Source organism: Panicum hallii, chromosome 3 (assembly GCF_002211085.1).
Source record: "Panicum hallii strain FIL2 chromosome 3, PHallii_v3.1, whole genome shotgun sequence".
Lineage (NCBI taxonomy): Eukaryota > Viridiplantae > Streptophyta > Magnoliopsida > Poales > Poaceae > Panicum > Panicum hallii.
The window spans coordinates 8,510,766-8,536,976 of record NC_038044.1 but is presented as its reverse complement, the minus strand read 5'-3'; the positions used below and the strand labels follow the sequence as shown (position 1 = coordinate 8,536,976).

Genomic DNA, 26,211 nt, shown 5'->3' with positions numbered 1-26,211 from the left:
TAGCATCTGTAGGTAACTAGGTAGCGTGGTCACTACAATAGAATTTGATGCTGACAACAAACAGGTCCTTGTTAGTACAATCCTGTTATTAGAACCAAACACTGAACAGTGATTGCGCTCGCACCGCTGTCTGATTTTTGCGTACGTGGTTTTAGAAATTAGAAATTTGAAAGTTCTTTTATATATTTTAAGAGCCTTGAATTACTTGTTAAAATCAATCTGGGGTCGTGCGGGCTCCATTAATGGCGGGGTTAGAGCATCTTTAGTCATCTCCCTTTTTCCAATAAACTGTCTGCCTTTTTCCAATAAACTGACACTATTGGGAAGAAAATATACTCTAGCACTTCCTTAAAACCTCTCTCTTTTTCCTTTCTCCAATAATTATTAGGTTGTCTCGATATTTCATCTTAACTTCCCTCAAATGAAAGGATAATTTTGGCTCTCCCCCAATATGTTTGTTGTATTAGGATGAGATTATTGGAGAACTGTAAAAGCATCTCTCCCAATGGTATTGGGATATATCAATATTATCTTATTAGTAGGAGATGTGTATTGAAGAACTGCTGAAGATATTTATCAGGGAACTGCTGGAGGGAGATGCTCTTAGAGAAAGGTGGTAGAGACTAACCTGGTCTTGGGCGTGGCGATGGAAGGCTGTGTGCTGGGTATATAGTAAAAGCATCGAAATGTAGAACTCCAAACTATAATATTGCTTCTCAAGCACAAGCACTTGAGTATTGTATAAATGCATTATAAAATGCTGAGTCATCGTGTCGTACAATATGGTACAATCACAATAATAAATCTACAGAATCAAAATTCGATATGAAAATAAATGAATTGCAGCGTCCAGTCATATGTGTAATTGAGCATGAATATGTCCAGCTAAATAGTCGTACCCTATGAATTTATGCACTTGATGTCTTGCGTCAGGTTGGTCATTCCACGTGGTGCTACTCATGTTCTTCTGGCCTCTCGGCACAGAAAGTTAATTAGCTCCCATGAAAGATTGCTCCTGTATATAAGAGAAATTCTAAGCTTACAACTCTACGTCACAAGGGTGGGTTACCTTCTCGTTTAGCTACTCACAGTTGTATGTGAGCTTCTCCACTTACACCCGTTGGAAATTCCTCCTCCATTTCATCCGTTTTCTCCATCCCAGATACACATAGGCTTGCAAGGCATCAGGAGACGATCTTGTCAACCAATACCCACATCTAGAGCTGTCGGGGCAGCAACTGATTTGTATGGATTCAGTGTTGCCACTGGATGCATGAAATATTTATGCTCTGATCATACACACCACGACGATGGTCCCCGGTCCCTGCTAGTGAGGATACTCCGCATCAGCGAGCGCCATGGCCAGTTAGATGGTTCTAAACAAAGACGTACGTGTGCTAAAGTAAGAAGAAAAGATTCCGTACAAAGTTCTTCATCCAAAAAAGAAAATGATCTGCTATGATTTTCCAGAAATTATATACTTGTAAATTTTGCTGTGAATCAGGTTTCTAATATGAAATTCAGATATCCTCTAGTGTGATTTAGGAGGTTATTTGCATTATTTTTATAATAGTATAGGTGGGTAATTAATATGAAGATTAGGGGTTACTTTAGATTTTTTATAATGGTAAAGGTGGGTAATTTAGATATATATTTAGGGTGTTACTTTAGTCTATTTTTATAATGGTAGATGTGCGTACTTTATTAGAATAGCAGATCTGCGTACTTTATTAGGAAAGTTAACAGATCCAATAACTATTATGATTAGAGTTGTGAGAATTTCTAGAATTTCTCTATTTTTTTAAGTGTCCACCTAGAATTTTAGGTGGCTTCATGTGGAGGCGTTGAATGGATGACTATCGGCATTGCTGTCGTGATGACACTGCCTCTTTCACTTCTCGTAGAAGAGGGATAGAACACAAAATGGTTGAATGGACCAGTCTAAGTGGGTTCAATTCTAAAGGATAAGAATAGTCTTTGTTGCCTTGGTTGTCTACCGTTCCGTGGGTTGCTAGATTGGGAAGGAAAAAAGAAGTTATCAACGAGAGCAGCATGGCTTGAATCTGTTTCTTCTTTCTATTGCTTTTTAAGATAATATGAACTCTATATGAAGTATTGATACTTTTTAGTATGCTTTCATTTTGCTGGGAGGGGAACAGATAGGTGTCAGAGGGCATTTTATCAAGCAAAAGAAGACTCCAATCAGTAATAGTAAGATACTGAGAGCTTTAATGTTGTGAGATTGCACTTCCTTCTCCAATAACTTCAAGAGCCCATCGGCCACAACAAAGAAATAGATAGGGAGATAGAGGATCTCCCTGCCAAATCCATCTCGTAGTCTTGAAACTCTGTCGTAGTACTCATTAAATGAGAATTCGAATATGTTGATCACGGTTACACTTTGCACAACCCAGTTGACCCACTGATCACAGAACCCCAGTTTTGTTAGAGCACCTTTCAAGTATCTGCAATCAACACAATCATAGACCTTCCATAAGGGTGTGTTCGTTTCACCCCTCTAAAACCTGAAACATCTAAACTTTAGAGGTCCGGCACCGAACAGCCCTCTTATTCGGCCTCTAATAAGACTGCGATTCTTTAGAGTGAGGGAACACTCTAAAATTTTTAGAGCGCTCTAATCGGAAACGAACACACCCTAAGTCAAGCTTGTAGGCACAAGATTTCTTAGCATAACTAAAAGTAACCAGAGCATTATCAGTTATCATGTGCCTAATGATGAAAGCACTTTGCTCTAGACAAATAATATCACGTATCACAGGTCGAAGCCGATTCGCCATACATTTTGAGATCACCTTGTAGTTGTAGGTCACATTGCACTGACTGATTGGTCACGTATCTCAGTTCAGGATCAGCACAATTGAAGGCTCGTCAAGCCCATCTGGCGTCGCACCCTTTTCAAAGAAATCTTGCGCGGATTCCAATTCCTTTGGAAAAATCCTTCAGGAGGTCCAATCCAAAACAAAGCATCAGTTCTCTCTTCCTCTGAAAACGGCCTGCATAGGGCAGTGTTTACATCTCGTATCCCTCCATGTGAACTCGAGCTGGGGGTGTCCAGGTTCACCTCAGCACCTAGTTTACCCAAAGGAGGCAATGGGATCATCAGCACATCCGTTTGATCCTGACCTCGCGCGATGGCTGCCATAACCTTTGTACTCTGTTCACCACGAAATTTCAGAGCCGGCATTGCGAGTCTTGGCACTGGTGTCCTGAGCCTGATTGACAAAGCTTTTGCTTTTATCTTCTTTGGCGGTGAAGCTCGGAGGTCTTGTGCCTGCATCGGAGGTGCAATGCGGCGAAGGAGAGGTGCGGAACCGCGGTTGGGGGATTCTGTCGAACAGGTGGTGGCGAGAACACATCACCAGTTGCCCCCCCTCGTATTATTTCTAGCTCCGTCTCGGTGTGATCCCCACAGTTTTACCTTAATCCTTTTGTTTTAGCTGATTATAAGCATATAGCTCAATTTTTTGGTGGGTAACCAAATAGAAATGCATGCAGCTTAAGAGTATACCATCGTCGGATGATGAAAATTTGTGTAATAATACAGTATTAGAACCACTAGGATGAGGATTCTTTAAAAAATATGTTGCATCAGGAATTCCATCCATAATGACATATTTTCTACATGTCATGTAGCAGTGGCATCTATGTAGGAGCAAATGGCATTATTTCGAGCTAGGATCATTTTGCAAGACGAAAATGGCCATGGGCACCAGAAAAACTGACCGTGCAATTAATATAATCTTCCGTTGCTCTTATTCCCACCATGAGAATTTATACAAGGTGTGCGTCTATTGTGTTCACTGTGGCTTCCTCTGTAAGAGAAAACGAGGAGAATTTTTACAAGCGTGATTTCGTTAACACAGCAGGTTTGAAGCTAGCGATCCCCGTGATCTCTCTGCCCGTCACCAGGCTGTTAATGTCATAGGTGCCCTCGTACGAAAAAATCGGCTCCAAATCACAGAATGCCTGCAGAGACAAGGACGGTTATGGACAACTTCTTTCTTCATGGAAGGTTGAAACTCGAATCACATGGTTTACAAGGTGCAATGAGTCTATCATAAACAAGCAGGTAGTAGAAAATCTTTAAGGTGTTCTTAGATTTTTCTAATTATTTTGCCATGTTTGGAGAATATCAAAAGAATAAATCTCAATAAATGTTGAGCCCCTCTTACCTTGGCAACCAGAAAATCAGCCAAAATGCCATTGCCGCCCAATAGCTCCCGGCCAAGAGAAACTACCTCCCTCGCCTTCCTGGACGTCCATGCCTGCATCAATGTTATCACTTCTCAGTAGATTGTACAAGATACAAATAATGATGCAATCTTCGCGGGACCCAAGATGAGGAAACAATCGCTAGCTATATTACAGTTTACTAACCTTGCCTAAACTAGCATGACCTGGCGTCATTTTGCCTGACTCGTACAGCTTGCATAGTCGCCAGCCAATAAGAAGCATGGCCTGAATGTTGCCAAGCATTCGTACAAGCTTCTCTTGGTTGAGCTGAAAAGCTGCCAGTGGGGCTCCAAATTGTTTCCTTTCTTTCAAATACCTGTTCAGTAAAAGAATGTGATATAGTGGAAAGCTTAAACATATCAGGCTGGATAAACTATAAATAGATTTAGTAAGATGATTCCTACCGATGGCACATGTCAAAAACTCCCATTGATATGCCTATGGGTTGCCATGCCACCATAATGCGAGACATAGCGAGGACCTGTTTCAGAAATTAAAACTTTAACCAAATACAATTCTGATTATCCGACAAAGCACAGAGTATGAGAGGTTGTAAAAATGTATAAGTACCTTGTTTATATCCTGAAATGAATTGATACCTGTTAATCTGTCTTCCTCAGGGACAAATACTTTATTAAGAATTATGTCTCCATTTTGAACCATTCGGAGTCCAATTTTGTTTTCAATTTTTGTGGCTTTTAGACCAGGAGCACCTTTCTTCACAATAAATCTAGAATAGTGTACCACATTCATTGTCAGCAAGCAATGTATTCCTTGCATTGATCAGCATAGATATAGCTTCATATTGAGATGAACAGGAACAATTAACAGTACCAGCAACATAAGGCTAGAAGGAAAAAAAAATGATTACCCGTTTAGTTGTTTTGTATCTGCATTCCTAGCTAAAATGATGAGCACATCTGCAAATGTGCTGTTACCTATCCAACGCTTTTGGCCATCCAAATGCCAACCACCAGGTACCTTCCAAAATAAAAAACCAACATGGTTAGTGTCAAAAGGCCACATCTCTATCATCAATATAAATATCCAAATTTATCTTCAGGAAATAAAAGCCATGCTTCCAACTAAAATAAACCTTGGTTGCTGCAGTCCTTAAGGAGCTTGCATCACTTCCATAATCTGGCTCTGTCAATGCCTGTAGAAAGGAGATGGTTCTCTCAGGAAGGTGAAATATCAATCCACAATACTGAAACGATGAGTGGTGGTGCTGACAGTACAAGAGCAAATGATTAAAAATAAATTGGACAATGTAACTCACCCAACAACCAACAGTCTTGAACTGGGCAAGTGATGGCAAGTATTTCTGCTTTTGAGCCTCTGATCCACAAAGGGCTATACATAAAAAAGAAAAAAAATTGTAACACTAAGCTTTATTGTACAAAGTTGTTTTCTTATCCAAGATCAAATGGAATGGAGTGTAATAGATGTTCCGAAGCAATGCTAGATTTACCAATCGTGGACATAGCCAAAGAGGAGTGTACTAAAATAAATGTGGAGCAGCTCGCATCGACACGTGCAACTTCTGCTATGCAAATAGCACTAGCTGTAAGTGACAGTCCTGGGCACCCATACCCCTGTACAATTGGATGGAAAAACATCAACGAAATGTGCATGTGGGTGAGGCCTGACATTCGAAAGTAGAACACAAATTGTTTTGTTTGTACCTTTATTGTACCACCAGCTAAGCCAAGAGTTCCAAGGTTGGGAATGGCATGAAATGGGAATTCTGCCTTCTCCCAGTACTGCAGAGTAAAATGACACCATGTAAGCTTATGACGACATGAGGCAGTATCGCAGACTTACAGTGCATCAGCAAGTCAGTCCAAGGGAGCTTAAAATGTCATGGTAGAAAAGAAGCATGGTATCTACTAGGCCACCACAAGATTTCAGCACACAAGACATGTTTCACTAAGAAGCAAAAACGTACTTCAGTCATAATGGGCGCAATTTCCTTTTCCATAATGCCTCGGACCTTCTTCCTGAGTGCCTTCTCTTCATCAGTCAGCAAATCATCAAACTGATAATAGTCCGACACTGCAACCATAAACAGGTGAGCTCAAAAGTTGATAAAAAAATGCCCCAAGTCGTAATTCACCTGCTGCAAGCTATGATACAGTAATCCAAGCTTGTAACACTACGCCTTGCTAACTAACCAAACTGCCACCAGCATTTAGTTACAAAGTAGGCCTAGAGAGAATAGAGATTGAAAAACTAAACTCTAGTTCTTTCTGACAACGACAGAGCATAACAAAACAGGACCACATCACATGTGGTTAAATGCAAGGTGTACTGGTGAGCCGCTCAATTATTATCAAATCAGAAGCACTTCACAAAGAAAAGAAGAGCAAGGAACGTCAACTGTTATTATCGAAAGCTATCCATCCATGGGATGGCCCGTCAGTTAAAGCTACCGTTTTTAATGCACAACAAAGACTTCTTTTATTTCCTATATGACCACGCCACGAGAAAACCATATCCTTCTAAGCATTTAGCCTTTGTGAGTTAGCTCTGAATCGAACCAAACTCCAGTAATCCTGACCATGGATAAGAGGGAAAAATCATAAACGCACTTGAAGTAAATCAAAATTCCAAAACATGGTTGCAGCCTCCGGATGCCCAACAAATCCATCGTATTCTCCACCTAACAGCTCTAGGAAACTAGGACACACAAGACCGCTGCCAATTTGCGCCCAGTCAAGCAACACAAGACTAGAGAGATTATTGCAAAAGTATGAACAGAACATTCAACCCTCCACTCTAAAAATGCGATGAGCAAGGCATTTGCAGCTCGAACAGCCGCAATCGATTCCATCGAGCCTCCGACCTCTCGAATTCGAACTAAAAATAGCAAAACACTGGCACGACAGAAACAACAGGAGGCGGAGGCAGAGAGGGGACATCTCACCGGCGGGCGGGAAGAGCGACGCCGGCGTGGCCTGAGGGAACGCGAGCGCCACGTCCAGAGCCGGAAGCCCGACCTTGCCGCTGGCCCCTGCGCCGCCGCTACCTGCAGCACCAGAAGCAGCGGAAGGAACTGGTCAGCCACGGCGAGATAAACACAACCCACCACCGGATCCCGCCGTCGCGGGAGCTCGGACCGGCACCCACCTCCCAAGCTGCCCATCGCCGCGCTCGAGGGCCCCGCGAAACTTCCCCCTCGCGGATCCGGCGAGCTCCCCGATCAAGACGGAGCAGTAGGTGGAGGAAGAGTTATGAGGAGGGAAGACGAGAAGAGCGGCACGACACGATACCAAACGCGACGATTTTTGGAGGGTCGGGGACCGGAGGGAGGGAGAGCCGCCCTTTTGACGTGCAGGGACGTTCCGGGACCCACCTGTCATAGCCAGCGGGCTGCGCGGGGCGGTGACGTCGCTGGTGGATACGGGGGGCATGGTCTCCCACGCCCTGCCATCAGGAGGGCCCCGCACTGCAGTCGGCGATGACGGGGCGACCGGATGCGCGGGCCCACGTGGCGGTGGGAGCGGCGGGGTCACCTCGAGCTGGCGGGTCGGGCCTGCGATGCCGCCGCCGTTGCGTGGCATGTCCGCCGGCCAGCCACTGGAAGCGCAGGCGTGCGGTGCCTGCTCGTTGACACGTCATGGACAGCACACGGATGGCGTGGCGTCTTAGGTTATCAGTTGAGATCATTGATCGTCTTTGATCAGACTTCAGTAGATTTGTCAGCCAGCACATCAACGCCGCGAGTTCACTCGTCTCCTGATGGATCGCTGAAAAGGCTGCATTGCCCTATACATGAACAGCCGGCATTAGTTTCAGATAGCAACATTCTGCGAGATAAAAATTACTACTCCATTGAACATTGGCTGAGAATCTCACACTCTGAACCTGCATCATTCTTTTGCTGCACTTGTTCCCAGCCTGATTGCATTGCGCCCGACACAGAACCGTTTAAACACCGTACCAATTGAGCATTCAGCCAAAAGGTTGATGTTAAATAGTCAAGCTCAGCCGGCTCCTGATCGTGTCTGGGATTAGGTACCTCATTTCCTGCACATAGATAAGATTAGTGCAATGATCACAGAATCACGGTGTGTAAATTCTAGTTCATTTTACCATTTGAAACGTGTTGATGACAAGTACTGGGCCGGAAGAACAGCTTCAAGGATCTCAGAAGGTGCATCAACAAGTAACAGATGAAGTGATCTACTGGGAACCACCATGTGAACTGTATATCTGGGCTTTAAAGGTCTGAGTTCCCTCAGAACTTGAACACGAGAGAGTCATTCTCTTCCAAGTTATGTGCAGTGGAAAAAGCATCCCAACCAGAACGAAGAAGTATCTCACCCATCTCCCTGGAAACCCCGATATCATACAGGTAACCTTTTGGAGCATTAGCTTGATGGTCTCAGAAGTGATTTTCCTAAAATAACTTCCAACTTCCCATGGCATGCGCTGTTGTAGATGAAAATAAAGTTAGGATAGGGTAAGATGTTTCAGAAGAACATGCTAAATTAACAAGAAAGCTCATGCTTGCAAGGTGCCAGTTATCAAGCTTCAAATTTTCTGGCAGCTGACATTAGTACTAAAAAAACCTCATTAAGAGTTTGAAGATTTCACCGGAGAGTGAAGATTTGTGTTGGTGTGGTGTGTGCGCGTGTGGATGGCACGAGTGCGGTGTGTTCGTCTTCTTTGTCCTTACCTCTTTGGAAAAGAAAATTAGTGCTATAGGAGTACTCCGTAGAGGACATTCGACCCAAAAAAATTGTATGGGTGTTTTATATTTTCTTATTAGGAAAAGCTGCGTGTGGTTTTTTGTTTTAAAGAAAAAAATTAGGATCGGCGTGTTTGCAAGACGAGCGACGGGCCTAAATAAATTGGGCTTTCAAGAAATGGAGGCCTCTGTACCTTCGAGCCCACCAGAACCACATGCCGGCCACGCGTCGTGGCGTTCCCCACATGGACCGGAGGCGGACTCGATCCACCAACCGGGCCACCCCCAATCCCGAGAGAGACATCGAGCCCTCCTCGTTCTCGGCCCGCCGCAGCCTCGGAGGCTCGGACTCGTTCCCCCCCCCCACCCACCCCCCCCCCCCCCCCCCCCCGCGTCGAACCTCAAATCTCCCAACCTGAGGCTTCGCACCCATCGAACCGAGAGGTGCTCGGTGTTCCCCTCCGGCGAGAGAAGGAAGGAAGCGACGAGACAGCGAGATCCGGTTAGGGTTTCCAGCCTTGCCGCCACCGAATCATCGAGGAAGGAAGGCGACTGGAGATATGGCGCCGCCGGAGCACCGCCTGAAGGGGCTGCTGGGGGCCGCGGGCTCCAGTAGAGCTGCTGTGGTGGCGCAGCCGACGCACGGCGGGAAGGGCGCGGGCTCCAGTGGCGGTTCGAGAGTGAAGGCCACGCTGCCGGCATTGGCTCCAGTGGTGGTTCGAGAGAGAAGGCCGCCGGCGCCGGCATTGGTTCGAGTGATGCGGATTCCATCACCATTCCTTCTGCTGATGCCGGCGGTTCTACAAGTCATATTTGCAACAACATTGCTGGCAGTTCTAGCAGTAATTTCGGCAACACTGCTTCTGGCGTTTCAAGAGAATCTGCCACCAGGCTTGCCCCAGTGAAGAAGCCTGGCACAGCCTTGACTGGTGAACGGATGCCACCGAGTCCATATGCTTGACGGTGAAGGACTGAAGGCACCACAAAAGCACCAGGCTGTTACAGGTGCAAATGGAAAGACACCTCGGAAGCATAAGGTTGTTACAGGCTCAAATGGAGCAACACCACAGAAGCATCGCATAGAGGAGAAAGTGGGTGGGGGCTCAAGTGAACAGAAGATGCCATCGAAAAGCTATAGAACGGAGAGGGCTTGGCCTTCTCGACAGCTGTGTCGTCCATTGAGCACCCGAAGGCCTGGCGCCAACACAGAACTACCAACTGCAAGAGAGAAGCAGCAGTCAAAAAGCAATCCATCTTTTCCAAGGGAGACCACCCTGCGCGTTGATCAGAAGCTTAGAAGAACAAGCTCCAACGATGCTTGTGCTGGTCTCTCTCTGGGTGGCAACACTGCTGCCCACCATCATAGTGAAGAACTTACGGCTGATGAGAAAAGACATCTTACAAAGGAAATGATGATAAAGGTACAAGAAGCAGATCTTTTAATCCAGCAACTGAATGAATTGGGTGTGGGAGAGGGCATCGACCATGAGGAGTTACAACGTTACTACGAACAGCTGCCCTCTCCTCGTGTTGACACTTCTCTTGAACTGCGCGATGAGGAGATAAAAGAGCTTCAAGTTCACCATGTTTTGTGCCGTATCAAATATTACAAGGTTCCATCCATATTCATATCTACCATTACATGTTCTGTGTTCTTCTACATATCCACATTCATGTTGTTTGTTGGATATCGCTTCACCTGTCCTATTCAACATACATGTTGGTTCGGTTAACCTACCCTTTGTATTTAGTTTCTCTCTTTGCTCATCAATGATCTCTTCGTGTACAGGTGACACAAAAAGGGCGCAAGGCTGACCCGTATGATGCTGAATTGGAAGATGATTACCATCTATGCTGTCTCAAGGAAAAGCTAAAGTGCTTTGTGGAAGATGAAACTAAACTGGATGGGGATCACATTCTGGACTATCTTGACCAGGAGGGTTTACTTGTGTACATTGAAAAAGACGACATGTTTGATTGGTCCTTCCAGTATCTGACAGTTGCTGCCTTGGATGACTACCAACGTTTGGTCCCTCAAAATTGCGTACGTATTTTTATATTAACTCATGAGTAACCTGCCATTATTTGATTGATCCTTTGTGTTAGTATGGTTAGGAGCTGTCACAATGACTTGGGAATATCAGCGTGTACTCTGATTTTACGAAAAGTAGGAGTGTATGTAGGCTGAGCATTAATTAACATTTAAAACACAACTCATAATTGATATGCAAACAAGTGATTTTATGGCAGCTGGTCATTACTTTCTTTCATGAAATTCCAGGCTTTTTTTGCCTGTTCAGAATGGCAGACACTTACGATTGGCCGTAGATGAATTAGTTTAAAGAGAAAAAGGAAATTACTTATTGATTGTCATTACAGAAGTTTCTAAACTACAGCTTTTCATCCATTTTTATGTAGGGTGGCTGTGAGTATGTTCATAAGTATGAGATTGAACTAGAATACCTTGATTTCTGGGAAGAGTTGTCGAAGAAGCTTAAGGTATGCAATATAGAATATGTTGGGCAAAGCTCGAAAATTTGTACAGTGTTTTCTCTTGTTCTGGTCTCACAACCCTTTTACATTTTGCCAGTGGATGGAGGACTATATTCATATTGGGTGGCCAACTCTTAAGGTAAGTGTGACCATACAAAAACCATAGATTTACATTGTTTCCCTATGTTTTGTATTACTCTGATTACTCTTATCTTTTTTAGTGGAGGAGAATATGAAGCAGAGGAGAATCCCAAGCAATCAAGATCGCTACTGGCTTTTCCAATATAACCGTCAGTTTAGCTCATGCTGCTTATTATTTAGGATCTCTAACACAGCCTTCAGTTTGATTTTGGAGGTTTGTATGTAACAATTGCACCGACTTCTTTTGTTTCAGGAATGCATTGATAGCATGAACGTGGAATTTTTTTGGTATAAGCAATTAGATGGCGTGTACTTCGAGATTTGGAAGCGGGTGGCCAAGCTAAAGGTTAGCAGTTTGCACTATTTTCTGCACAGCTAAGCAACTACGGAATGCTGGTTTCTTGTGTTGAAAAATGCTAATAATCCATGCCTTTTCTTTCAAAACATGTTCAGAAGAGTTTTAGAGAGGCTTTGGAGGAAGTCTATAAATTAGACAAGTTTCCACTACGCCAACATGTAATGGAATATGCACTGGAGAGTAATGGCTTTGAGATGGAAATGCAGGTTGCATTGGTTTTCTTTTCCTGCACATACAAATTAATGCCATCTTCTGATTAGCCTTCCTGTTTGATGCTTATCCATTTCACCTCTTTGCTTTTTCAGTTCCACAATTGCACAGAAGGCATTAATGAAGAAGTATTTGTCTTTGTATGACATTCAAAATGGGATCCACTGTTATGTTATATTTGAAATCTTTGTTCCTGCCTTTAGGTTACAGAGGAGAAAGCTCAGGACTTGATTGCAGATGCCATTACAAAGCTGGTACGGTATTTTCTAAATGTTCATCTGCATGCTTCATAGTTTTAGCTGAAACGAAAATCGTTTCCTCGTTTTTTCAGAGGACCAGGCCAAAATTCTATGCAGACTATATCAGAAAGAAGATAGAGATTGCCAGAGCTATTGGAATCGTTTCTCCAGTGTCACCTTGATTATTTTATTTATATATATGTTCACATCCTTTTCATTTGTGGACAACCAAAATAGATGCAGCCGAACATCCTTTAAGATAAATTTGCGTGGCATGTCCGCCGGCCAGCCACCGGAAAGCGCAAGCGTGCGGTGCGTGCAATGCAAGCCCGTTGCCTGCTGGCACGCCACGGACAGCACGCATGACGTCTCTTTTGGGTCCAGGTTTTCCCGTGGATTTCATGCCAAGAACATAATCAGCTAATCCCCTTTCATCAATGATCATTCTTGTGGTGATCAACACATTAACAGTGACTTCAATTCAATCGTCTCTGCATAGATCACTGGAAAGGTTACATTGTCTTACAAATAAACAGATGGCATTAGTTTGAGCCAGCAACATTTCCCGAGATAAAAAATTAAAAATAACACTCACACTTGAATCTAGCTGCTCTTATTCCCACACTTTTTGGAGTTCTGGGAACTACATTCCACTATTCCAGTCTCATTGCATTGCAATGCAATAGGGCACAAAACGTTTACAACACCAATTGGGCATTCAGCCAGATTTTGCAGCTAGGCATTCAAGCACACAAACAATCCTATTACAGTTCCAGCCACTGCTCAACACAACAACTCGACTAAAGGAAAGCTACAAAAGAACTTCAGAGGCGTGATTTCACTAACATGGCAGGCTTGAAGCTAGCCACCCCAGTGATCTCTCTGCCCGTCACCAGGCTGTTTATGTCATAGGTGCCCTCGTATGTGAAGATCGGCTCCAAGTCACAGAACGCCTGCAAAGACAAGGATTGTTATGGACATATCCTTCAGGAATAACGATTTGAGTCACATGGTTTTCAAGGTGAAAAGAGCCCAAGGCAAACAAGCAGCTAGTAGAAAATATTGGTTTTTATAATTGTTTTCCCATGTTACGTGAAGATCAAACATACTCTCAGTAATTTTGGCCTGTTGGGTCCCTGCTTCTTACCTTTGCGACCAGGAAATCAGCCAATATGCCGTTGCCACCCAACAGCTCTCGGCCAAGAGAAACTATCTCCCTGGCCTTCTTGGATGTCCATGCCTGCATTCAGTTGCTATCAGTAGATTGTAGAGGAAAAAAACTAATGATGAAAACATCACGGGGCTCAAGATCAGGGAACCGTTCAACGGTTCAACCATTGCTGGCTATATTGCGACTTACGAACCTTGCCTAAGCTACTATGGCCTGATGTCATTTTGCCTGACTCGTAGAGCTTGCACAGTCGCCAGCCAACGAGAACCATGGCCTGAATGTCGCCGAGCATTCGGACAAGCTTTTCTTGGTTGAGCTGAAAAGCTGCCAGCGGAGCTCCAAATTGCTTCCTTTCTTTCAGATACCTAGTCAGGGACAGATTGTGAGGTAGTGGAAGTCTTACACGTATCAGATCGAATAAACTAGAAACAGATGTAGTGATGTGATACACACCTATGGCACATGTCAAAAACTCCCATTGATATGCCTATTGGCTGCCATGCCACCATAATGCGAGACATTGCAAACACCTGTTTCAGAAGTTAAAAGTTCAACCAAATAAAAATCTTCATCCAACAAAGCACGGAGCAGAGGAGGTGGTGAAAGATGTATCCAGCACCTTGTTAATGTCCTGAAATGAGTTGATGCCTGGTAATCTATCTTCATCAGGGACAAATACTTTATTTAAAACTACATCTCCATTTTGTACCATTCTGAGTCCAATTTTGTTCTCAATTTTTGTGGCTTTCAGACCGGGAGCTCCTTTCTTTACAATAAATCTAGAGTAGTGTATCAAATTCAGTACCAGTTAGCAGGATAATCCTTGCATTGACAAGCAATAGATATAACTTCATATTGACATTTAGTGAAAAAAGAAACAGTGCCGGCAACATAAAGAAAAGAAAAGGAAAAGATGATTACCCATTTAGTTGGTTTGTATCTGCATTCCTAGCTAAAATGATGAGCATATCTGCAATAGTGCTGTTACCTATCCAACGCTTTTGGCCATCTAAATGCCAACCACCAGGTACCTTCCAAAATAAAAACCAACATTATTAGATAGTGGGGGAAGACCACATTGTCGTCATCACCAAATATTTGCAAATTGATCTTTTCAGAAAAAAGTTACTCTTCCAAACTTATTTAACCTTAGTCGCTGCAGTCCTTAAGGAGCTTGCATCACTTCCATAACCTGGCTCTGTCAATGCCTGCAGAAAGAAGATAAACCTCTCAGAAAGGCAAAATATCAAATAGCACGGTCAATACTGAAGTGCTGATAGTATAAACACAAAGCGTTAAAATATAAATTGGACAATAGAACCCACCCAACAACCAATAGTTTTAAACTGAGCAAGAGATGGTAAATACTTCTGCTTTTGAGCCTCTGACCCACAAAGGTCTACACTTTACCAAAAAAATATAACAATTAGCTTGCATGCACAAAGTAATTGTTCCTGGGCATCCCATGGAACATACAGTATAAATGGTAACGAAACAATGCTAGATTTACCAATCGCGGGAATTACAAGAGCAGCATGCATTAGAATAATTGCGGAGCAGCTTGCATCGACCCTTGCAACTTCTGCTGCTGAAATAGCACTAGCTGTAAGAGATAGTCCTGGGCACCCATACCCCTGAAATTTCAAAACACAAACAATAACGATCAAATTGCAGTTACATGTTGAGCATGTGGGTGAGAACTGACATTTGAAGGTGGAGCACAGATAGAATTTGTTTGGTATGTACCTTTGTTGTACCTCCAGCTAGGCCGAGAGTTGCAAGTTTTGGAATGGCATGAAATGGGAATTCCGCCTTCTCCCAGTGCTGGAGAAGTAAAATGACACTGTGTAAGCCTATGACAAGATACAGACTTGCATCAGCAAGTCAGAACTCAAAACTAAGGAGTAAAAATGAGAAGCATACTTGCACAAAAGATATGTTTCACAAAAAAAGCTACTCCCGGACATGTGAGAAATCAGAAAGGTTGGTAGCTGTCTTTTTGCAAGAACTTACTTCAGTCATAATGGGCGCGATTTCCTTCTCCATAATACCTCGGACCTTCTTCCTGAGTGCCTTCTCTTCATCAGTCAGCAAATCATCAAGCTGGTAGTAGTCCGACACTGCAACCAACAACAGGCCAGATCGAACGTTAATAAATGGAAATTCACAACTGGCATGCTGCAAAAGTATGACGCGGTAGTCCAGGCTTGTCATTTGTAAGGTAACACTACGCAATGCTGAATAACCTAACTGCCACCAGCCACCAGAGTCAGCCAAGATGGAGCTAGAGATTGCAAAACAAGAGTGAGGTCCTTTCTGATAACCACCAGTGCCTTCATGCAAGTTGCACAAGTGAACCAGCCAACTATTACCCAATGAGAAGCACTCTTGTCACAATGAAAGAGGAACAAGGCAAAGTAGTTGTAATTATTCAAGCAACAGACTGCTCAATGTATCATTTTAAAGCATAAAAAACACCGATTTTAGTTTCTATATAACCGGGTATCCAGGTCACAAGAGATCTTTATCTCTCTAATCTGTTACTTAAATTCTGAAGCCAATCGAACTTCACGATTTTAACCAAGTCTTGCCGACAAAACTAAACCCAAATTCCAAAACATTGTACCCTTGTGGTTTCTTTAGGTGTGTGTTTGTGCTGCGATTGTAATCCCTTGTGGCTCCCCTCTCTTTAAAAAAGTACTCTGATCACCGTACTCATTACTTAGAACGGTTGCCTGATCTTGCAATCTCATTTTGAAAAAAATGACTATGTTCAGGTGGGTTTTCTTAGCCCCCGTTCACTCTTCAAAAAAAAAACATTGTTGCAGCCTTCGTATGCCCAACAGATCCCTCCTCTCCTGGCAGATCTAGGGGACTGGGATACACCGGAGTGCTGCTGATTTACGCGGAATCAAGCAACGCAAGAACTCAAGAAGAGAGGTCAGTGCAGTACGTTCTCCACTGTAAAAGCGCCGAGCATGACATTTCTACCGCTTATGGAAAACAAGGAGCATTTGCAGTTCAAACGGACAGAGCTACACTAGCAGGAGAGAAACAGCGGGAGCGAGCCAGCGAGGGCTCACCAGAGGGCGGGAAGATGGACGCCGGCGTGGCCTGCGGGAACGCGAGCGCCACGTCCAGCGCCGGCGGCCCGACCTTGGCGCCTGCCCCCCCGCCGCCGCCTGCAAGCACGAAGCAACAAATCAGCCACGCACCTTGAAACCAATCGGGCGCCGTCCGGGAGGTGCATTCGCCACCCACCTCCCAAGCTGCCCATCGCCGCGCTCGAGATCGCGTGGCCGTGAACCCGGCGAGCTCCCGACAAAAGGAGTTAGTAGTACGAGGAGGTGGGACGAGGAAGACGCGCGAGTTACGAGCGGCACGAGCACGAAACGAAACGAAACGCTTCGGAAGCCTTCGTATATGGTGCAGGCCTCTGCGGGAATTGAAGAAGTCAGTCATCCAGGGCCCACTTGTCATGCAGGAGCGGTGCTCTCTATCAATGGTCCAGGGGTCGAACCACATGTTTCTTTTTGAGGACTGGGTCGAACCACATGTTAGGCCGCATAGCCGCTAAGCCCGTGCTTAGTCCACTCTTCCATTGCACAACAATTGTTTTTTTTCTAGTTTTGTCTCAAATCAAATATTTCAATCTTTGACCATCAATTTTTAAAATCTATGTGTCGTTTAACATCATAAGATTAGTGTTTTTGACTTCACCATGAAAAATATTTTCATAATATATAGTTTGCATGTTGTTAAGCTATATGATGAATTCTAAGAAGGGATTGATAATCAAAGATAACAATACTTGACTTACAACAAAATTAAGCAACAATCATTTCCCTTTGCAATATGCGTTCTAAATTATCATTTCTTAACTCTTAGGTGGAACAAACCAGTTCCACATAAGCACTATGTAAAGTGGTTGCTCACCAGCAGGAGAGTCGGCTCTTATCTATCATGGGTCGCATTGGGTCACATGTGATCCATACTGTAAAATTGCTGGTAAAGTTGCTTGATGCAAGCGTTGGTACCATACTACCATTGCTAAATTGGGTGGGTGGGTGGGGGGGGGGGGGGGGGGGGGGCTCTTTCGGATCCATATGTCCATGGAATCGAGCCCCGCAATTATCGAGAAGTCTCACGTTCCCCAAATTATGTCTAAGAAAAAATTATAAATTTTTTATGTGATCTTTACACATAAAACTAGCCCTGAACGAGATCTATCGCCTCGCCGCTCAACAATCAACACTTTCTATTTGAAGATGTTTAAATGCCAAAAGTGTAGCTACAAAGTTTAAATGTAAGCCCTTTTGTTTCTTCCCTTGTACCAACATACCCCAAAAGAGAGACGATCTGAGGAACAAAAGGTGCGAAAAGATACTTTGCGATGGAGAGGATAAGATATTCGCCTCGGAATCAAAGAAAGAAATCCAGACATGCAAGTGGATTGAGCTTGGACAATCATCTCACGCATAATCTGCACTGGTATTCTGCTTGATCCGTCGATGAGAAAGATTACTGAACCTTAATCTCCGACATGTCCACACCACAAGCAGCGCTGTGTCCTCCCTTGTCTTGGGGCGGCTGGACGGTCTACACGTGCCAAGTCCCGATGCATGGAACGGAAAAGAAAGTGTGCTAGTCCCTTCCGTCCAGATCAAGAGTACTGTCAGTAGTAAAGATAATAGTAAACCACTTCCAGCCTCGGTCGTGTCGCTCTCTCGCTGGCCGATCAAAGGAACCCTCACTCGTGCGCGGCATCCGCTGGGAGCCTGAGACGATGTCTTCTCTGGATCCCAAGAGGAACTCTGCCCTGCTCTTTTGCAATCCGTTGCCTTTGTTTAGGGCCTGATCCAATAGAAAGAGAAAGAGAAAGTGCAAAACTTTTGCTTTTTTACACTTTTTTTTTGTACTTTTAGATCCAAACACCTCAAAGTGCAAAAGGGCAAATGCTACCGTAATTTTGCTAATTATGGATTAATTAGGCTTAATAGATTCGTCTCGTCATTTAGTCCTCATCTATGTAATTAGTTTTTTAATTAAACTATATTTAATATTTCTAATTAGCGTCCAAACATCTGATGTGACAGGAGCAAAAATTTTACCATTTGCCCTTTTGCCATTTGCCCTTGGATCCGAACGGCACCTTACTTATTTGCCCCCAAGCATGCCGCATGCTAAGCACGTGCGCGAAAGCATGCCGCATGCTGCCTGTGGCTGTGGTGGCGGAAGAAGGGTCCAAGAGGCGCCCTGTGTGAAGCCGCAAAGCGCGCGTGATGTGAAAGCAAAGGGCGGCGGCGCGCAGCTACTCCTACTACGCGACACGCCGAGCCGTCCTCCTGCCGGCCCTCCCACGCCCACCGTCGGATCGGATGATTGCTGATTGGATCCTATGCAGTTTATGTTCAGCTAAACATAGTCACTTCCACCAAATCATGACGGTTCGTTCAGGTTAAAATCTCGTGGCACCCGTGCTCTACGACCTGATCGGCAGCAACTGAGCTAGCTGCGGCACTCACGATGACAGGACGCCTCAGCTAGCTGTGGCCCATATTTCAAGAGTGCGTCCATGTACAAAGCACCACTTGTTATTTGAAAGTGGAAGGCGTTGAGCTATCTAGCGGGTTAGTACGTGGCATACATCTTTCGTAAATATTCCTTGCCGAAACCAGATCTTTCAACAAATTTGGTTCGTGCCTTTTGACCAACTAAACCTACTGGCCATCATCTCTCTCTCTCTCTCTCTCTCTCTCTCTCTCTCTAGTGCCCGTGACAGTAGTCCCAAGATCACAAGCATCCATGCCGATCCAAAAAGGACGGAGCGTCCCCTAGTGGGGAACAAATGTGGAAAAAAAGAGCTTCTTGGGGTAGTTGGTCAACAGTAGCACACATGCACAAATCAGATTAAATCATGGTCGAGGTGACAGTCCCATTCCCAAGCATATCCATCTACCCCAGAAACTCTGTTGCTGTTCCTGCTGCGTAGACCTTTGCAGCTGCTGTAGTTTAAGTAGCCTTTGGCTGGCCTCTTCACGTGCTTCACTCACACTCGCACCGACACACCAAGCTTCTTGTAGTCGTAGGTAAGGAGAATGTAATGCTTCTTCAGCCTGACAGCATTTATCCATCCATCCGTCTCATCTTTCGGTGCTCATGTTCTTGTTGTCTCGTGAGATATTTGCTGTTTGTTTCATCACGATGAGATCGACGGCCTTCTTCTCTTGCAGCTCCTGAGGTCTCACTTGTGAGAGAGGACACGGCGGTTCAGAACAGATGGCTGCTGCATCTGCGTGCCAACCGTTTCAAGAAGGAGAGCAGCACCTGCCACTGCGCCATGGTGGTTCTGTTCTTCCTCCAGTGAACAGAGGCACGGCTCTGCCTCTGCGACAGGCCAGCTCGGTGCCGCCTCCGGACGCGCGGGAGCTGCTTCCGCCGCCGTCGTCGTCGGGGAGGAGCGCGACGGAGGCGCGTGCCCTGAAGGTCCACAGCGAGGCCGAGAGGCGGCGGCGGGAGAGGATCAACGCCCATCTCGCTGCACTGAGGAGGATGATCCCTGATGCTAGGCAGGTGAGGTCGGCATGAACTCTGTACTTCTTGCCGTTTCACAGCTTAGAGCCGAGCAGGCCAATGTTGTTTTTGATTCATAGTTGAGTTAACAAAGTGCGTAGAACGCAGAAGTTGCAGCTGATGACAGTTTAGATCTTTCAGACAATCATTTCGCAACCAAACTAACAATAAAAAGCCTGACAAAGAAAGCTAGTACTGAATTTCAGAGGAATCTGTCTGGTAATATTTGAATTCGGAGTTTTTAAGTTTACAGTTTTAACTCCCAATTTTTGTACACGATCAGTTTGTGCAAAGTATGTAGCAGTAGCAGGACGAGGTATCAGTACTTCACCACAAATGTCACTGCCTGCTCATGAACAGATGGACAAGGCCACCTTGCTGGCCCGGGTGGTTTGCCAGCTGAAGGACCTGAAGAGGAAAGCCGCCGAAACCAGACAGCCTCAGCCCATCCCTGCCGAGGCCAACGGCATCACCGTCGACTGCTACACGGCCGGCGCCGCCGCCGGCGGCTACGGGAGGCCGGCGACGTACATCAGGGCCTGCGTCAGCTGCGACGACCGGCCGGGGCTCCTCGCCGACCTCGCCGGAGCGTTCCGTGGCCTGAGGCTGAGGCCGACGAGAGCAGACATGGCCTCCCTCGGAGGCAGGGCACGGTGTGAGTTCATGCTGTGCAGGGAGGAGGGCGATGTGGGGAGCGCCGGCCGCGTGAAGGCTCTGGAGGCCGGTGTCCGGCAGGCGCTGACCTGTGTTGCGTTCCCGGAGACGGCGTACGGATGCAACTATAGGAGCAGGAGGCAGAGGGTTTTGGAATCGCATTATGCACTTGGTCATGAACTCGGCGTAGGTGATCACCGTGGCTGGTAAATTTGGAGACCAAGTTAGAGATGAATGTAGTCTTTTTTTTTTGAAACGAGATGAATGTAGTCACTTTCAATGAATCCTACGCGCAAGAGTTTGTTAGACTTGAGCAAAATTAAACAAATTTGGTTTAAAACATAACTAAAGTAACCCATAATTGCTACTTTTGTATCGATACTACTATTTTTTTCTAGTCTGCGTGCAATGGCCAATGGGTAGGCATGAACATTCATCGCAAAACAGTGGAAGCATCACATTATTTTGCATATGTTGTCTTTGTAAATAAATGTGGTTCTCAGATCATGATCTAACGGTCATATCTGTTCCCTCAACCACCAATCTTATTGCCCTCTCTATCTTCCCTACCGCGAGCCCATTGCACTCTCCATCACATCTCTCACCATGCTAATCCAGTTTCGCCGAGCAAATGAGCAATCATCGTGCTTTCCCCGTCCCACCACCACCCAAACCAACAATGGCTTGCCTCCATTGTCTATTCGGTCTACTAAAATTTAAGAGGCGTGGGGGGAAAAATCATGTTTGCCAGCTGAAACTGACAATTTATCCCTAGTCATAATTGTGGCATAAAGATCAAATAATTGTGTGTCTATTAAATTTAGCAGTGTATCCCCAGTAATAAATAGTCATGGCAGCTCACTGTAACCTGTGACACTGCCTGCTCAAATTCCAAATTCTGCATCTCCTCCCTCAGCCTTCACTCTCCGACATGGATGGATGGAGGCATATCCTTCTCTCCGCCCTCGCTCTTGCAAGCAACGTCATCTCGTCCACCACTCCGGCCTTCGCATTCGCAAGTGGCGACGCTGCGGCCGGTTCTCCGGGTGCTAACGCCGGCAGCAGCAGCCGGCGCACGTACATTGTTCGGGTACGCGCCGCCGGCCCACATCTCCGGCGAAACCACGCACTTGGACCTCGAGAGTTGGTACAGGACGTTTCTCCCGACGGCGTCGTCCGAGGAGGCGGCAGGCGGCGGACCTTCAGTCGCTCCGGGCATAAAACCCGGATCCAATGCCCGAACCCGAGAAAACCCGGACCCAAAACCGAAATACCCATTACCCGATGCCCAAACTCATTTGGCGGGTAGCAGATGCTAAAATCTGATTGAGTTTCGGGTTTGTTCGGGTTTTAAGCTCCGGTACCCGAACTACCCAGTTACCCGATCAAAATTTCAAAACAACGCGCGCGGGATACGGGCATGCGGGCTAATATTGAATCAGCCCAAGCGGCAGGCGCAGTCGCACCCGGCAGCCCATGGCTCTCCCCAATCGATTCCCCAAGTCCTTGCTCCCCTCCCGCTCCCGGTCAGAGTCCACGATGCATTGATGCGAGGTGTGTCCTTTTCTATTTAGAGCTACGGAGCCGGGGCACTTCAAGCGCTTAGCCATCCAGCGCCAGCCTGTTACGGAATGCCTGCGGCACTACAACTACATGCATCCGATTGGTCATGTTTTCTATCCTTCATTGTGCAGCGTTCCTGCATATCAAATCAACTTGCTCTTATGAAGTGAGGTGAGGGTCATTGCTGTGAAGTGTGAACATTAAGTACTGAATCTTAGCCTACTTTGTTGTTCCAAACTTCAAATAAGTGAACATTGGTCTCATTTAGTGTTATCATGCTGCTCTATTTAACACTAGAATCGGGTAACCTAGGTACCCAATACCCAAACCTGAAATTATCCGAACCCGAACTGGCGGGTACCCGTAAGTTCGGGTCTGATTTCGGATATCAATCTCGATTACCCAATTCTCATATTACCCGAATTACCCGACCCGAACGATCGGGTAAACCCGAACGCCCGGAGTGAACCTTCAGCGCTCGTCCATGGCGGCGATGACCGGCTTCGCCGCGACGCTCACGGAGGCCGGGGCCGCGGGCGTGGCGGCCAGGGACGACGTCCTGGGCGTGCACCCGGACCGCGCCGCGACGCTCCTGACGACGCACACGCCGGACTTCCTGGGGCTGAGGGCGGCGCGGGGCCCGGGCGGGCACGGCCACGGCGCGTGGGACGGGGCCGGGCGCACGGGCGAAGGCACGGTCATCGGCGTCATCGACTCGAAGGTCGACTTGAAGCACGTCTTCGTTCCGCGACGACGGCATGCCGGCTCCGCCGCCCCGGTGGCGCGGCAAGTGCGAGGAGCCCGCGGGCGAAGGTGGTGGCGTGTGCAACAGGAAGGTCGTCCGCGTGGGGTACTACACCGAGCCGCCGCCGAGGCCCGACGAGGTCAGGGGGGGTCGGCCACGGGACGCACGTGGCGGGCACGGCCGCCGGGAACTTCGTGCGCGGCGCCAGCTTGCTCGGCAGCGGGGGCGGCACGGCCTCCGGCATGGCCCCGCGCGCGCACCTCGCCGTCTACCAGGTCTGCGGCAGGAGGGGGTGCTGGAACTCCGACATACTCGCGGGCATGGACGCGGCGATAGCCGACGGCGTCGACGTCATATCCGTGTCGCTCGACAGTGGCAAGGAACGGTTCCACGACGACCCCGTCGCCGTCGGCGCCTTCAGCGCAATGAGGAAGGGCATCTTCGTCAGCTGCGCCGGGGGTAACGCGGGCCCGCAACCTAGCACGCTCGTCAACGAGGCGCCATAGATCCTCACCGTCGGCGCGGGCACGATCGACCGGCAAATGCAGGCCGTCGTTGAACGCGGCGATGGACGGACGTTCGTCGGCGAGTCGGCGTACCAGCCGCACAGCCTGCCTGCTACCACGGCGCTGGTGTATCCCCCCGACAACGACAACCTCCTCCAAGCAAACTGCTGGAGCTACTTGAACGGCACGCTCGTGGCTGGCAAGATCGTCGCTTGCGAGAACTTTTTCAGCGACGGCTACGGCGCCAGCTACTCCGTCAAGGAGGCCGGCGGCGTCGGGGTGATACTGCTCGGCCCGGAGGCTCGCGGCCGCACGACGCTGGCGGCGGCGCATGTGATCGCGTCGTCCTACGTCGCGCACCCTGACAGCGTGTCGATCAAGAAGTACATCAACTCGACGGCGAAGCCGATCGCCTCCATCCGCTTCAACGGCACGGCGCTCGGCACGTCGCCGGCGCCCATCGTCGCCCACTTCTCCTCCCGGGGGCCGAGCAAGCAGAGCCCTGGAATCGTGAAGCCGGACATCATCGGGCCCGGTGTGAACGTCATCGCGGCGTGGCCGTACAAGGTCGGGCCGAGCGGAGAACTAGAAGACGGCGGCGACAATGAGGATGAATCCACCACGACCTTCAATTTGATTTCCGGGACCTCGATGGCGGCGCCTCATCTCAGCAGCATCGCGGCTCTCATCAAGGGCGCGCACCCGGACTGGTCACCGGCGATGATCAAGTCGGCGATCATGACGACCGCTGACGTGGCCAGCGCGGACGGAAAGCCAATCCCGGACGAGTATCTCAACGCCGCCGGGGCTTTCGCCATGGGCGCCGGACACGTCAACGCCGCCAAAGCCATCAGCCCGGGCCTCGTCTACGACATCGAGGAGACGCAGTACATCGCGTACCTCTGCGGCCTCGGCTACACCGACGACCAAGTGGAGTCCATCGCTCACAGGAGGAACGCGTGCCGGAGCGCAAGCAAGATCGCCGGCGCCGAGCTGAACTACCCGTCCTTAGTGGTGCCGGCGACGGCCGGCGGGATCACGGTGAACCGGACGGTGACGAACGTCGACGCCACACACGCCAGGTACACGGTGGACATCAGCTTGCCTGCCGGCGTCAGGGCCGTGGTGTTGCCGTCGGCGCAGGAGTTCGGCGGGCTGCACGACAAGAGGAGCTTCACGGTGAAGCTGAATTGGGACGCGGGCAAGACGACGCATGCCGAAGGGAGCTTGAAATGGGTGTCAGCGACTCACGTCGTGAGGTTTCCTATTGTGGTCTTTTGAGGTGTTTCCTGATCATGAGAAATGATTGCAAAACGTTTTTTTTAGGGAGGGAACCTCTCCTACTTCCATTGCAATTACAAGCACAAGCAGTTCAGTAAACATATGCTGGCTCCCAGGGCAAAGCTGAAGAGCTGCAACATCTGACCTACTTAAAATTCACTGAAATCCTCACAAAACATCCAGGAAGAACCAGAAACGCATCCATCAAGTGATCCAGGACAAAAACTACCCCCATTTTTTTTTTGTTAATGTTGCTCATGTAGCAAGAAAACATATTACGTCGATATTTCTTAATGAGATTGAATCTGCACGATATATACCATTTCAAGTAGGAACTAGGAAGTGGAAGGATCTTTTGGGTACGTGTATACCACCACCAAAGAAGCATTCCGTCAACAGTGACCGAAACTACCGAACCAACGGCTGCTGCAAATATCCCAGCAACACGCTAGAGTTTCGCCATAACGTGCAGCCGAGCTGGAAAACATTGTAGAGAAATATAAATACCAAGCGGTGAAAAAATGTTGATCAATTTTTCTCGGAAATGGAAGCCTATCAGCCAGATGATCACGGGAGCAGTTATCTCCGTTGACACCGCAAACCAATGGATTTCCCGTAACGCTGTTCGAAAAAGTAAAACTGAAATTAAACATGGAAGTGTGAGAGCATCTCTAAGAGTCTTTCTAAATTTCACTCTCTAAATTATTATTTGGAGAGCCTTCTGCATAAAAAGTATTTTCTATATCTTTTCCCTCTCCAGCAGCTTTTATATATCTTGTGTACACTCTAGAAAATCATTTTTGTTATATTTAGCTACCGAGAAATGCCGAATAAATGATGGTCACATTTGGATAACCACTTAAAGAAGCTGTTGGAGGGTATTTTTCCATCAAAATCTCTATTTCTAACAATAAGGAAAGATATAGAGACTCTCGCTCTGAGTAGATGAGCCTATGGCATGAATTCATATTGCAAAGGTGAAATTCAATCTGCCAAAGTGAAATTAAGAGGATAAGCTCAGCTGTTACTCGAAATATACAGCGGAAATGTCGGCTAGTGGGCTGCTTAGATTGTCATACGAAATGTCTCGGCAAAACAAGGCCAATGCAAGCCAATTGCTACTTCAAGAGTACAAAAGAAAGAGTAAAAATCTATCTACCTCTATCCGAGGCTACTAGTTGCGGTATTTTTGCATCCACGATTTTCCCAGCATTACGTGTTATTCTCTTTGAGTGGCATGAACAAACCTACCTACTATAAACCTTTACTTTTGTTATCCGTTCCACCCATATTTATTCTAGGATAAGGAATCGATTCCATAAGCTATCAC

The 26,211-nt window shown here is 46.9% G+C and overlaps 4 protein-coding genes and 2 pseudogenes across 4 annotated transcripts; 3 read left to right on the top strand and 3 right to left on the bottom strand.

The window, feature by feature from the left end:
- Positions 1-3,726: 3,726 nt before the first annotated feature.
- Positions 3,727-7,542, bottom strand: LOC112884516 (acyl-coenzyme A oxidase 4, peroxisomal-like). The gene is made up of 13 exons (XM_025949922.1): positions 7,384-7,542; positions 7,181-7,282; positions 6,203-6,309; positions 5,940-6,017; positions 5,726-5,849; positions 5,534-5,607; positions 5,351-5,410; positions 5,126-5,235; positions 4,825-4,984; positions 4,659-4,735; positions 4,399-4,570; positions 4,194-4,286; positions 3,727-3,987 (listed from the first exon to the last, which is right to left on the bottom strand). The coding sequence occupies exons 1-13, from the start codon at positions 7,397-7,399 to the stop codon at positions 3,859-3,861; spliced, it is 1,302 nt and encodes a 433-aa protein (XP_025805707.1). The 5' UTR covers positions 7,400-7,542; the 3' UTR covers positions 3,727-3,858.
- Positions 7,543-7,683: 141 nt separating this feature from the next.
- Positions 7,684-8,466, bottom strand: LOC112884519. Its single transcript, XM_025949925.1, has 3 exons — positions 8,350-8,466; positions 8,113-8,283; positions 7,684-8,012 (listed from the first exon to the last, which is right to left on the bottom strand). The coding sequence occupies exons 1-3, from the start codon at positions 8,414-8,416 to the stop codon at positions 7,687-7,689; spliced, it is 564 nt and encodes a 187-aa protein (XP_025805710.1). The 5' UTR covers positions 8,417-8,466; the 3' UTR covers positions 7,684-7,686.
- A 1,434-nt stretch (positions 8,467-9,900) lies between these two features.
- LOC112885128 lies at positions 9,901-12,570 on the top strand (annotated as a pseudogene).
- Positions 12,571-12,859: 289 nt separating this feature from the next.
- On the bottom strand, positions 12,860-16,836 carry LOC112885127 (acyl-coenzyme A oxidase 4, peroxisomal-like). Its single transcript, XM_025950797.1, has 13 exons — positions 16,821-16,836; positions 16,643-16,741; positions 15,573-15,679; positions 15,306-15,383; positions 15,070-15,193; positions 14,885-14,958; positions 14,708-14,767; positions 14,481-14,590; positions 14,179-14,338; positions 14,013-14,089; positions 13,753-13,924; positions 13,536-13,628; positions 12,860-13,341 (listed from the first exon to the last, which is right to left on the bottom strand). The coding sequence occupies exons 1-13, from the start codon at positions 16,834-16,836 to the stop codon at positions 13,213-13,215; spliced, it is 1,299 nt and encodes a 432-aa protein (XP_025806582.1). The 3' UTR covers positions 12,860-13,212.
- A 2,690-nt stretch (positions 16,837-19,526) lies between these two features.
- Positions 19,527-21,314, top strand: LOC112887316 (transcription factor bHLH51-like). Its single transcript, XM_025953457.1, has 3 exons — positions 19,527-19,648; positions 19,793-20,132; positions 20,493-21,314. Exons 2-3 carry the CDS (start codon positions 19,839-19,841, stop codon positions 20,994-20,996), a joined length of 798 nt encoding a protein of 265 aa, XP_025809242.1. The 5' UTR covers positions 19,527-19,648; positions 19,793-19,838; the 3' UTR covers positions 20,997-21,314.
- Positions 21,315-22,833: 1,519 nt separating this feature from the next.
- LOC112885126 lies at positions 22,834-24,881 on the top strand (annotated as a pseudogene).
- Positions 24,882-26,211: the final 1,330 nt, after the last annotated feature.